This window comes from Hemitrygon akajei, unplaced genomic scaffold (assembly GCF_048418815.1).
Source record: "Hemitrygon akajei unplaced genomic scaffold, sHemAka1.3 Scf000037, whole genome shotgun sequence".
Lineage (NCBI taxonomy): Eukaryota > Metazoa > Chordata > Chondrichthyes > Myliobatiformes > Dasyatidae > Hemitrygon > Hemitrygon akajei.
Window position 1 is genome coordinate 1,430,186 of NW_027331923.1, and position 13,888 is coordinate 1,444,073.

Genomic DNA, 13,888 nt, shown 5'->3' on the forward strand with positions numbered 1-13,888 from the left:
ACTTGAACCCAGGGCCACTTATATTCCAGCCCCAATTTGAGAATCAGGTGCCTGTGATTGAGCCCAACTGAAACAATGGACAGCCAGAAGACCCGGAGTCCAGAGTCCATGGACCGGACCGTGAACCGGAACGCAGACGTCACGGACCGGACCATGACAAGCTGAATGGTAGGAGGCAAAGACTGGGAATAAAGGGAGCCATCTCTGGTAGGCTGCCAGTTACTAGTGGTGTTCCTCAGGGCTCTCTGATTTGTGTTATATTCCAATAGTTTGGAAGACAGAATTGCTGGCTTTGTTACAAGGTTTGCAGACGATATGAAGACATGAGGAGGGGCAGGTAGTTTTCGGTAGAGAGGGTACAGAAGGACTGAGATAGATTTAGAGAATGGGGAAAAAAACAGCAGATGGAATACAGTCCTGGGAAGTGTATGTTCATGCATTTTGGTAGAAGAAATGAAGGTGTTAACTTCTTCGAAATGGGCAGAAAATACCAAACAACTGAGGTGCAAAGGGACACGGGGAGTCCATGTTCAGGATTCCCTAACAGCTACAAGTATCTGGGAGTACAGTTAGATGAGAAGCTAGACTGGACTGCCAACACAGATGCCTTGTGCAGGAAGGCACAGAGTCGACTGTACTTCCTTAGAAGGTTGGCGTCATTCAATGTCTGCAGTGAGATGCTGAAGATGTTCTATAGGTCAGTTGTTGAGAGCGCCCTCTTCTTTGTGGTGGCGTGTTGGGGAGGAAGCATTAAGAAGAAGGACGCTTCACGTCTTAATAAGCTGGTAAGGAGGGCGGGCTCTGTCGTGGGCAAAGTACTGGAGAGTTTAACATCGGTAGCTGAGCGAAGGGCGCTGAGTAGGCTACGGTCAATTATGGAAAACCCTGAACATCCTCTACATAGCACCATCCAGAGACAGAGAAGCAGTTTCAGTGACAGGTTACTGTCGATGCAATGCTCCTCAGACAGGATGAAGAGGTCAATACTCCCCAATGCCATTAGGCTTTACAATTCAACTGCCAGGACTTAAGAACTTTTTTTTAAAAGCTATTATTAATGCTTTCTGAGTTAGTGATTTAGATGCATATCATATTATTACTGTGTTAAGTATTGTATGTAATTAGTCTTTGCTACAACAAGTGTATGGGACATTGGAAAAAATGTTGAATTTCCCCATGGGGATGAATAAAGTATCTATCTATCTATTTGCAGGTTGAGTCTGTGGTGTGGAAGGCAAATACAACGTTAGCATTCATTTCCAGAGATCGACAATATATAAGCAAGGATGTAATTTGGGAAGTCGGTAGTCACTGGTGAGGCCTCACTTGGAGTACAGGTTTGGGCCCCTTATCTTGGAAAGGATGTGCTGAAGCTGGAGAAGGTTCAAAGTATGTTCACAAAAACAGATTCCAGGATTGAATGGATTGTCATATGAAGAGTGTTTAATGGGCCTGAGCCTGTATCAGCAGAGGAATTAGGACTGATCTCATTGAAACTTCTCAAACTGTGGAAGGGCTTGATAGAGTGGATGTGGAAAGGATGTTTCCTGTGGTGGAAGAGTCTACGACCAGGGAACAGAGCATCAGAATAGAGGGGTGTCCTTTCAGAACGGAGATGACAGAGAACGGACAGAGAGTGGTGAATCTGCGGAATTCCGTGCCACAGGCAGCTGTGGAGGCCAATTCTTTATGTACATTTAGGGCAGAGGTGGATAGAATCTTGATTGATCCGGGCATGAAGGGATACGGGGACAAGACAGGTGATTGGAGCAGAGGGGAAATTTGGATCAGCCACGATAAAATGATAGAACAGACTCGATGGGGTAAACAGCCTCATTCTGGTCTTATATCTTATAGTCTGACGGTCTGTCCCCAGTGTGAACTCGCTGATGCAGCTTCAAGTCAGATGACTAAGTGAATCCCTTCCCACAATCTGAGAAAGTGAATGGTTTCTCCCCAGTATGAACTAACTGGTGTCTCTGTAGCTTGGATGACCGAGTGAATCCCTTCCCACATTCAGGGCAGGTGAATGGCCTCTCCCCAGTGTGGATTCGCTGATGTGACAAAAGGGTGGATGAGTGAGCGAATGCCTTCCCACAATCTGAGCAGGTGAACGGCCTTTCCCCAGTGTGGATTCGCTGGTGTGACAAAAGGTTGGATGACTGAGTGAATCCCTTCCCACATTCAGAGCAGGTGAATGGCCTCTCCCCAGTGTGAACCAGCTGGTGTCTCTGTAGGGTGGATGAGTGAGTGAATCCCTTCACACACACAGAGCAGGTGAACGGCCTCTCCCCAATGTGAACTCGCAGATGTATTTTCAAGTCCGATGACCCAGCAAACTCCTTCCCACAGTCTGAGCAGGTGAAAGGCCTCTCCCCAGTGTGAACTCGCTGATGAACTTTCAAGCCAGATGATCGAGCGAACACCTTTCCACAGTCTGAGCAGATGAACGGTTTCTCCCCAGTGTGAACTAACTGGTGCCTCAGTAGACGAAATGACAGAGTGAATCTTTTCCCACAGTCTGAGCAAATGAACGGTTTCTGCCCAGTGTGAAAGCACTGATGTGTGTTCAGTTCAGATGACCGAATGAATCGCTTCCCACAGTCCGAGCAGGTGAACGGCCTCTCCCCAGTGTGAACTCGCTGATGTATTTTCATGTCAGATGACAGAGTGAATCTCTTCCCACATTCAGAGCAGCTGAACGGTTTCTCCCCGGTGTGAAATCGTTGATGTACGCTCAGCTGAGCTGCACGAGCGAACTCCTTCCCACAGTCTGAGCAAGTGAATGGTTTCTCCCCAGTGTGAATTCGCTGATGTTCCTTCAGTTGAGATGACCGTGTGAATCCTTTCTCACATACGGAGCAGGCAAACGGTTTCTCCCCGGTGTGAACCAGCCAGTGTGTCTGTAGTTTGGATGACTGAGTGAATCCCTTCCCACATTCAGTGCAGGTGAATGGCCTCTCCCCAGTGTGAACCAGCAAGTGTCTCTGTAGTTTGGATGAGTGCGTGAATCCTTTCCCACATTCAGAGCAGGTGAACGGACTCACCCCAGTATGAACTTGCTGATGTACCTTCAGGTCAGATGACCGGGTGAATCCCTTCCCACATTCTGAGCAGCTGAACGGTTTCTCCCCAGTGTGAGTTTGCTGATGTTCCTGTAGTTGAGATGACCGAGTGAATGCCTTCCCACATTCTGAGCAGATGAACGGTTTCTCCCCAGTGTGAACCAGCTGGTGTCTCAGTAGGTGAGATGACCGAGTGAATCGCTTCCCACAGTCTGAGCAGGTGAACGGCCTCTCCCCAGTGTGAACTCGCCCGTGTACCTTCAGTTGAGATGACGAAGTGAACTCCTTCCCACAGTCTGAGCAGGTGAACGGCATCTTCTCAGTGTGAACTGGTGACGTTTGTTCAGTTGAGATGACTAAATGATTCTGTTTTGCCATTCAGAGGTGGGGAAAGGCCATGGCACCGTGTGAACTTGCTGGTGTCTCTGTAGTGTGGTTGATTGTGTCAGTGCCTTCCCACACTCTGAGAAACGTCTCCTCACTGGTGAATTTTTGGATATATCTTCAGCATCGATGACAGAATGAATTGCTTCCCGCAGTCAGAACAGGCGGAGCATCTCACTGTGGTGTGAACTTGCTGATGTATCTTCAGACTGGATGACTGAGTAGATCCCCTCCCTCACACAGAGCAGGTGAATGGCCTCTCCCCACAGTGAACTCATCGACGTGTCTGTGGGTATGCTGTGAGTGAATCCCTTCCCACACTGAGAGAAGGAGAATGATATCTCACTGCGATCAATCATCTGGCAATTCAGACAGTCAGACGTTTGAATCCCTTGTACAATCAATGCAGTTGAAGAACTGATCTCCAGTGAACAAATGCTGGTGTGTTCTCAGCACCCCGGTTCCTGTGGATAACACTGAGTTACAATAGAAAACTTCATTTCAGACACAGATACAATTCCAACTGGAATGAGGTACATCTTTATCTCCAAGGATCAACAACAACGCAAAATACATCAATGGGTGAAGGAGAATATTTCAGGTGGGATTTTAGTCTGTGGTGAAAACACAGCCGGTCCAGCCTGCTCCGCCATTTAATTAATCATGGCAGATCTGGCCATGGACTCATCTCCATCGACCTGCCGTTTCGCCATAACCCTTAATTCCCCTACTATGCAAAAATCTATAAAACATTGTCTCAAATGCATTTACTGAGGTTGCCTCCACTGCTTCATTAGGCAGAGAAATCCACAGACTCACCACCCTCAGGGAAAACCAGTTCCTCCTCATCTCCATCCCACATCCCCCTATCTTGAGGCAATGTCCTCTCGTACCAGCCTCACCTACCAGTGGAAGCACCTTCCCTGCCTCTGGCTTATCTACCCCTTTCATAATTTTACATGTTTCTGTAAGATCTCCTGTCAATGTGAGCTGTGGCATCACAATTTTACCCAGATCAACTCAAGCTGGAGCAACTCAACCTGAGATATACCCCGGGCTACTGTGGGAAGCGAGGTAGGAGATTGCTGAGCCTCTGGCGATGACCTTTGTATTACCACTCAGGAAGGGAGATGTACCAGAGGATTGGAAGACATTGTTCCCTTGTTAAGGGAATGGAGTAGAGGGAACCCAGAAATTATAGACCAGTGAGTGGAGAGTGCCCCAGTGGCCATCTCCCTCAGTAATCGTTACCTCGCTTTGGATGCGGTTGAGGGGGGATGACCTGACAGAGGACGACCATGACGATCGGGTCTCTGGCACTGAGACTGGTTCCGTGGTGTAGAAGGGAAAGAGGAAGATGAGGAATGCGGTAGTCACAGGATTCAATAGTGAGGGGAACGGACAGGAGGTTCTGCAAGCCTGACAGAGATACACGCGTGGTGTGTTGCCTCCCAGGTGCCAGGGTACGGGATCTCTCAGATCGGGTGCAGAGTATTCTGAAGGGAGAGGGTGACCAGCCAGAAGTCTCGGTACACGTTGGTATAAATGACACAGGTAGACAAAGGGAGGAGGGCGTGAGGAGAGAATTCAGGGAGTTCGGTAGGAAGCTGAAAGGCAGGACCTCTAGGGTAGTAACCTCGGGATTGCTGCCTGTGCCACGTGCTAGCGAGAGCAAGAATAGCATGATCAGGTGTATTAATGTGTGGCTGAGAGACTGGTGTAGGGGGCAGGGCTTCAGATTCCTGGATCACTGGGGCCTCTTCTGGGGGAGGTACGACCTGTACAAAGAGGACGGGGTACACCTGAACCCGAAGGGGTCCAATATTCTAGCCGGCACATTTAATAGAGCTGTTAGGTAGGGTTTAAACTGATTTGGCTTGGGGATGGGAATCGGAGTGATGGGGCTGAGGAAAAGGGAAACAGAAATAAATCGAAGATAGTGTGCAACAGAGATTGTAGAAAGAATGGTCAGGAGATGAGGCTTAATCAAAGCCAGTGGCATGAGGAACAGGGCAATAGAGATGTGGGGCAGTTAAAACAGAAAGCAACAAATCCTGGGCTGAGAGTGTTATTTGAATGTACAGAGCATGAGGATTAAAATGGACAATCTTGAAATTCAGCTGCAGATTGGCAAATTGGACAATCTCTGAAACTTGGATAAAAGGTGGCTGCCGTTGGGAGTTGAACGTCCAAGAATACACGGTGTATCAGAATGATAGGTTACTGGGCAGAGAGGGTGGTGTGGCTCTATGGATAAAAATAATATTAAATCATTGGAAAGAGATGACATAGGATTGTAAGGTGTAACCGTCTAACCATATAACAATTACAGCACCGAAACAGGCCATCTCGGCCCTTCTAATCCGTGCCGACGCTTACACTCACCTAGTCCCACCGACCCGCACTCAGCCCATAACCCTCCATTCCTTGCCTGTCCATATACCTATCCAATTTTACTTTAAATGACAATACCAAACCTGCCTCTACCACTTCTACTGGAAGCTCATTTCACACAGCTACCACTCTCTGAGTAAAGAAATTCCCTCTCGTGTTACCCTTAAACTTTTGCCCCCTAACTCTCAAATCACCTCCTCTTGTTTGAACCTCCCCTATTCACAATGGAAAAAGCCTATCCACGTCAACTCTATCTATCCCCCTCATTATTTTAAATACCTCTATCAAGTCCCCCTCAACCTTCTACGCTCCAAAGAATAAAGACCTAACTTGTTCAGCCTTTCCCTGTAACTTAGGTGCTGAAACACAGGTAATTTCCCCATGGGGATGAATAAAGTATCTATCTATCTACATTCTAGTAAATCTTCTCTGTACTCTCTCTATTTTGTTGATATCTTTCCTATAATTTGGTGACCAGAACTGTACACAATACTCCAAATTCGGCCTTACCAATGCCTTGTACAGTTTTAACATTACATCCCAACCCCTATACTGAATGCTCTGATTGATAAAGGCCGGCATACCAAAAGCTTTCTTCACCACCCTATCCACATGATAGGGTCATGAGTCTCTACGGGTTGAGTTAAGAAATGGCAAGGGTAAAAGGACCCTAATGGCAGTTGTATACAGATCTCCAAACAGCAGTCGGGATGTGGATTACAGGAGATAGAAAAGGCCTGTCAGAAAGGCAATGTCATGATAATCATTGGCGAGTTTAACATGAACGTGAATTGGGAGGACCTCGAGAGAAAGAATTTGTAAAATGTCTGAGGGATGGCTTTTTAGAACAGCTGGTTGTTGAGCCCACTCGGGGATCGGCTATGCTGGACTGGGTGATCCCAATATGATCAAATTCACGTTGAAATTTGAGAGGAGAAAAAATAAAACCAATGTGTCAGTATTTCAGTGGAATAAAGGAAATTGCAATGGACGAGAGGGGAACTGGCTGAAGTTGACTGAAAAGGGACATTTGCAGGAAGGACAGCACAGCAGAAATGGGTGGATTTTCTGCAAATAATGAGGGAAATGCAAGACAGATATATTCCGAATAAGAAGAAACTTTCAAAGGGAAGAAGGACACTACTGTGGCTGACAAGTGAAGTCAGAGCCAAAGTAAAAGCAAAAGAGAGGGCATACGAGGAAGTTCGAGCTAGTGGGAAGATAGAGGATTGGGAAGCTTTTAAAAACTTGCAGAAGAAAACTCAGAAGGTCATTCGGAAGGAAAAGATGAATTATGAGAGAAAGCTGGTGACTAATCTCAAAGTAGAAACTGAAAGCTTTTTAAAATATATGTAAAGGGTAAAAAGAGTCGAGGGTAGATTATAGGACCAATACAAAATATCGCTGGAGTTACTGTAATGAGAGTTGCTGAGAAGTAAGAGGAACTGAATGTGTACCAGACATTCAAGAGTATCAGGGAAGTGAAGTTTGTGCAGTGACAATTACGACTCAGAAGGTGCTCTGGATGTTTAATGGTCTGAGGGTGGATAAATCTCCAGGACCTGATGCAATGCACCCTCGGGTTCTGAAGAAAATAGCTGAAGAGATAGTGGAGGCATTAACAATGATCTTTCAAGAATCGATAAATTCTGGCATTGTACTAGATGACTGGAAAATAGCAAATGTTACTCCGCTATTTAAGAAGGGACAGAGGCAACAGAAAGGGAACTATAGACCCATTAGCATGACATCAATGGCTGGCAGTTGATGGAATCGATTGTTAGGGATGAGATTATGGAGTACCTGGAGCCGCATGACAAGATAGGCCAAAGCCAGCATGGTTTCCTGAAAGGAAAATCCTGCCTGACAAACCTACTGCAATTCTTTGAGGAAATTACTAGCAGGGTAGACAAAGGAGACGCAGTAGACGTGGTGTACTTGGATGTTCAGAAGGCCTTTGACAATGTGCTGCACATGAGGCTGCTTAGCAAGATAAAAGCCCATGGTATGACAGGGAAGTTATTAAAGTGGGTGGAGCATTGGCTGGTCGGCAGAAAACAGAGAGTGGGAATAAAGGATCCTATTCTGGCTGGCTTCCTGTTACCAGTGGAGTTCCACAGGGGTCAGAGTCGGGACCGCTGCTTTTTATGATACATGTTAATGATTTTGACTATGGTATTAAAGGATTTATGGCTAAATTTGCCGATGATAAAAAGACAGGTGGAGGAGCGGGCAGTGTTGAGGAAACAGAGAGCCTGCAAAGAGACTTAGATAGTTTAGGGGAATAGCAAAGAAGGGGTAAATGAAATACAATGTTGGAAAGTGTGTGGTCATGCACTTTGGTAGAAGAAATAAATGGGCAGACTATGATTTAGATGGGGAGAGAATTCAAAATGCAGAGAATCCAAGAGACTTGGGAGTCCTTGTGCTAGATACACTAAAGGTGAACCTCCAGGTTGAGCCGGTTGTGAATAAGGCAAAATTCTAGAGGTATAGAATATAAGAGCAGTGATGTGATGTTGTGGCTTTATAAGGCACTCGGGAGACCACACGGAGTATTGTGTACAGGATTGGGCTCCTCATTTTGGAAAGGATATATTGACATTGGTGATGGCTCAGAGAAGATTCACGAGAATGATTCCAGGTATGAAATGGTTACTGCGATGAAATCTTAAGTTTTATTCATTATGGACTGTGCCTTTAAGAATCATGCCTGTAAGAGAGAGAGAGAGAGAGATGTACAGCGCAAGTAGAGGGAGAGGGAGGAGAGAGGGGGGGAGGGAGGGGGGAGGGAGAGAGAGAGAGAGAGAACAAGAACGCTACATGATGGACAGCTGCTGTTCAGCACACCGGCATTTAAACAAGCGTCACTGTCTCTTTCGTGGGACACGCAGATGCACAAAGGCTGGTGGCGGAATTGCCACTGAACTTTTAAGTGCCCACAAGGGTGGGGCTGAGGATCGATTAAGAGGAATCGACCCATGACTATTAGTGCGTTTGAGGGCAACCCTGTGGCATCTACCGGTGTGTCTAACCCCTGCTTGGGTTGGTAGATTATCACTTGGAGATGGCGCTCTTAAGCTGGTCATGTTTGGCTAACTTAGAAGATTTGGAGGACATGGAGGAGGATTGACAACATCTGTTTACTTGGATTACACATCTCTCTCTCTCTCTCTCTCACTTCAATCCCGTGGACCGAATTGAATTTCCTTACCACACCATCGTAAGACTGTATCATTTACCATCTAAGCTTGAAGAAGTTCGGGGATTTATATATTTACACCTGTATATGCATAACAGCATTAACTATTGATTTACCTGGTTTGAGTTACTAAATGACGTAGTTACTAATAAAACACTGTTTAGTTAACAGCAAAACCAGACTCCAGGCGTTCCATTGCTGCTGAGACTTTTGTGTTCTTAACAGTTACCGCATGAGGAACGTCCAGCAGCTCTTGAGCTGTATTCCCTGAAGTTCAGGAGAATGAGGGAGTTCTCACAGAAACACTCTGAACATTAAAAGGCCTGAACTGATTAGATATGGAAAAGTTATTTCCCATGGTAGGGGAGTCTAGGACAAGAGGGCACAACTTCACGATTGAAGGACGACCTTTCGGAACTGAGATGCGGAGAAATTACTTTAGTCAGAGGGTGGTAAATTTGTGGAATTTGTTGCCACGAGTGGCTGTGGAGGCCAAGTCATTGGGTGTATTTAAGGCAGAGATAGATAGTTTCTTGATTAGCCAGGGCATCGAAGGGTATTGGGTGAAAGCAGGGGAATGCGGATGACTGGAATAATTGGATCAGCCCGTGATTAAATGGCGGTGCAGTCTCGATGGGCCAAATGGCCTACTTCTGCTCCTGTATGTTATGGAGTCTTGCTTCAGTGGTGGGCAAGTGGTTGGAGAAGATCCTGGGAGGCAGGACTTCAGACAATTGGAGAGACATAATCTGATCAGGGATAGTCAGCATGGCTTTGTTAAGGGCAGGTCATGCCTTACGAACCAGATTGAATTCTTTGAAGATGCCACCAAGCACAGTGATGAAGGTAGAGCATTGGATGTAGTGTACGTGGCTTTCAGTAAGACTTTTGATAAGGTTCCTCAAGCAAAGCTCATTGAGAAATTAATGAGGCAAGGATCCAAGGTGACCTTGCTTTGTGGATCCAGAATTGGCTTGCCCACAGAAGCCAAAGGGTGCATGTAGATGCTGTATGAAGGACGGTGACCAGTGCAGTTCAGCAGGGATCTTTGCTGGGACCCCTCCTCTTTGTAACTTTTACAAATGACCTTGATGAGGAAGTAGTGTTTAAGATGATGAGAGGCATGATCATGTGGATAGTCAGAGGCTTTTTCCCAGGTCGGAAATGGTTGCCACAAGAGGACACAGGTTTCATGTGCTGGGGCGTAGGTACAGAGGAGATGTCAGGGGTAAGTCTTTTACTCAGAGAGTGGTGAGTGTGTGGAATGGGCTGCTGGCAACGGTGGTGGAGGCAGATATGATAGTGTCTTTGAAGAGACTTTTGGATAGGTACATGGAGCTTAGTAAAATAGAGGGCTAAGTGGGCCAAAGAGCCTGTATCGTGCTGTAGGTTTCCTATGTTTCTAGAAGGGTGGGTTTGTAAGTTTGTCGATGACACAAATGTTGGGGTTGTTGTGGATAGTCTGGAGGTTACAGCCGGACATCAATAGGATGCAGAACTGGGCTGAGAAGTGACAGATGGAGTTCAACCCAGTGGTTCCTTTCAGTCGGTCACATTTGAAGACAGAATACAATATTAATGTCAGGAGTCTTGGCAGGGTGGAGGATCAGCGAGATCTTGGGGTCCGTGTCAATCGTGCACACAAAGCTGCTGGGCAGGTTGACAGTATTGTTAAGAAGGCCTTCATCAACAATGGGACCTAGTTCAAATGCCCTGAGTTAACTTTACAGATATAAGGCCTTAGTTAGACCTCACTTTTGGTACTGTGTTCAGTTCTGGTCCCACAATACAGGAAGGACATGGATACTATCGACAGAGGGCAGAGGAGATTTACAGATATAAGGCCTTAGTTAGACCTCACTTTTGGTACTGTGTTCAGTTCTGGTCCCTCAATACAGGAAGGACATGGATACTATCGACAGAGGGCAGAGGAGATTTACAGATATAAGGCCTTAGTTAGACCTCACTTTTGGTACTGTGTTCAGTTCTGGTCCCTCAATACAGGAAGGACGTGGATACTATAGACAGAGGGCAGAGGAGATTTACAGATATAAGGGCTTAGTTAGACCTCACTTTTGGTACTGTGTTCAGTTCTGGTCCCTCAATACAGGAAGGACGTGGATACTATAGACAGAGGGCAGAGGAGGTTTACAAAGATGTTGTATGGATTGGAGAGCATGCCTCATGTGAATAGGTTGAGTGAACGTCAGAGCGACGGAAGATGAGAGGTGACCTGATAGAGGCGAATAAGATGATGAGGGGCATTGATCGTGTGGATAGCAAGAGGCTTTTTCCCAAGATTGAAATGGCTAACATGGGGGGGGGGGGGGAGGGAGGGTGGGCATAGTTTTATGGTGCTTGGAAGTAGGTACAAGGGTGATGTCAGAGGTATGTTTTTCACACAAAGGGTGGGTACAATAGGACCTTTTAAGAGACTTTTAGATAGGTACATGGAGCTTAGAAAAATAGAGGGCTATGTGGTAGGGAAATTGTAATTACACTGTGGATTTCCGTCTCTATATGAACTCCTCATCTTCTAACAAGGCACGGATCAGTCATCCTGGCTGACCATCAAATTCTCTGACTGTATTCCTGTCTGGATGAGGATGTTTCTGCATTCAATCAACCTGTGACTTGGCTCAATTTGTCTCTGTCCTTTGGGATTATTTCAAGTTCTGGCCATGCTCCACAACACTACAAAGAGCAATTGCCACAACATGTAGAATCCCAGAGATTTTCTAATTATTCGGATCCCCACCCCAGCTGATTCACAGTGATGAATCCATTAATGTCAATGCCAGCAATCTTGAATGGGAGGGCAGCAGTTATTCTCATTGGAGTGTGGCAGTTTTGTGATGTGAAAGCCACAAGTCACTTGTCCTCGAGGACAAAGGGGTTACTTACCCAGCGGGAACTAAATCTGACGGAAGGATTTTTTTTTTGCCATACAGCACTAATTGACAATTTAATTGATTGGAAGGTAGACTTTTCATCCAAGATTAACTAGGAAATACATTTTTGTTCCGAATTACTAATCCTTGCATGTATACAGCTGGACCTCGGCAGTGTTTGAGAGAGACATTCGCTCACATTTCCTCTGACTGTACCAGGACAACGCTGGCAGCGTCACGCATGGCTGCCTCTTTACCCAAAAGGCCGCACGAGCGAGAAATCTGTCTGTCAGCCACCGAACGATCTAGCGATACGCATGCGCCGCAGAAATGGCGGCGGCTCCAGCGCTCGTCAGCTGAAAGCTCCCCGGGGCCCGGGTACGGATCGTGGGGCTGAGGAAGAGGGAACCGACCGGGACTGTCCTGGGGTGCAGGACCAGTGCGGCAGGAGCTCAGAGTAATAACCCTTCAATCGCGTTTCAGACACCGGAGATTAATTCTCTCCCGGAGACCCCTCCTACCTGCAGCCGGTCCTTGTGAGCCTCTCGTCTACGGAGCGCATGCGCGGTAGTTCGGACCGCCTCGGACCTCTGCGCATGCGCATGTGAGCAAACAGGAGAAAATCTGCTGATGCGGAAATCCAAAGCAACACACGGGAAATGCTGGAGGAAAATCAGAGGGGCCGGCAGCAACTATGGAGAGGAGAGAACAGTCGGCGTTTAAGACCGAGACCCTTCTTCAGGACTGGATAGGAAGGGAGGGAGTAAGAATCTGGGGGAAGGTGAGGTGATAGGGTAAACGGAGACGGGGAGGAGTGAAGAGCTGAGAAGTTGATTGGTGAGAGTGATAAAGGGGTGGAGAATTATTATTATTAAATACTATTAATCCCGAGTGGGGAATTCTTTCGTTACAGCAGCAACATTTAAAAACATACTTAGCACTGTGCAGACTTTACTAAAAATAGATTAACAATGTACACAATAATTATATATTAAATAATAACGCAGAGACTATTGAACTACGATGTGTGTTCTCCTGTGTCCTGGGGCTGATACCGACAGGGTCAGCAGATGTAGTCTGTCCGGCTGTCTCCTACCCTGACCAGTCACTGTCAGACGGGTCAGCAGATGTAGTCTCTCCAGCTGTCTCCTACCCTGACCAGTCACTGTCAGACGGGTCAGCAGATGTAGTCTCTCCGGCTGTCTCATACCCTGACCAGTCACTGTCAGACGGGTCAGCAGATGTAGTCTCTCCAGCTGTCTCCTACCCTGACCAGTCACTGTCAGACGGGTCAGCAGATGTAGTCTCTCCGGCTGTCTCATACCCTGACCAGTCACTGTCAGACGGGTCAGCAGATGTAGTCTCTCCGGCTGTGTCCTACCCTGACCTGCACTCACTGTCAGACGGGTCAGCAGATGTAGTCTCTCCGGCTGTCTCCTACCCTGACCAGTAACTGTCAGACGGGACAGCAGATGTAGTCTCTCCGGCTGTCTCCTACCCTGACCAGTCACTGTCAGACGGGACAGCAGATGTAGTCTCTCCGGCTGTCTCCTACCCTGACCAGTCACTGTCAGACGGGACAGCAGATGTAGTCTCTCCGGCTGTCTGCTACCCTGACCAGTCACTGTCAGACGGGTCAGCAGATGTAGTCTCTCCGGCTGTCTCCTACCCTGACCAGTCACTGTCAGACGGGTCAGCAGATGTAGTCTCTCCGGCTGTCTCCTACCCTGACCTGCAGTCACTGTCAGACGGGTCAGCAGATGTAGTCTCTCCGGCTGTCTCCTACCCTGACCTGCAGTCACTGTCAGACGGGTCAGCAGATGTAGTCTCTCCGGCTGTCTCCTACCCTGACCAGTCACTGTCAGACGGGTCAGCAGATGTAGTCTCTCCGGCTGTCTCCTACCCTGACCAGTCACTGTCAGACGGGTCAGCAGATGTAGTCTCTCCGGCTG

The 13,888-nt window shown here is 47.2% G+C and overlaps 1 protein-coding gene across 1 annotated transcript; it reads right to left on the reverse strand.

Annotated features, from left to right (window-relative positions):
• Positions 1-1,203: 1,203 nt before the first annotated feature.
• LOC140720125 (uncharacterized) lies at positions 1,204-4,093 on the reverse strand. The gene is made up of 2 exons (XM_073035014.1): positions 2,603-4,093; positions 1,204-2,437 (listed from the first exon to the last, which is right to left on the reverse strand). Exons 1-2 carry the CDS (start codon positions 3,441-3,443, stop codon positions 1,911-1,913), a joined length of 1,368 nt encoding a protein of 455 aa, XP_072891115.1. The 5' UTR covers positions 3,444-4,093; the 3' UTR covers positions 1,204-1,910.
• Between the last annotated feature and the right edge of the window lie 9,795 nt (positions 4,094-13,888).

Bases quoted from the DNA above. Each gene is read 5' to 3' on its own strand.
- LOC140720125 (XM_073035014.1), bottom strand. From the start codon at position 3,443: ATGGCAAAACAGAATCATTTAGTCATCTCAACTGAACAAACGTCACCA. The intron at 2,438-2,602 runs GTGGGAAGCGAT...TCATCTGCTCAG, and splicing joins GCCGTTCACCTGCTCGGACT to ACTGTGGAAAGGTGTTCGCT.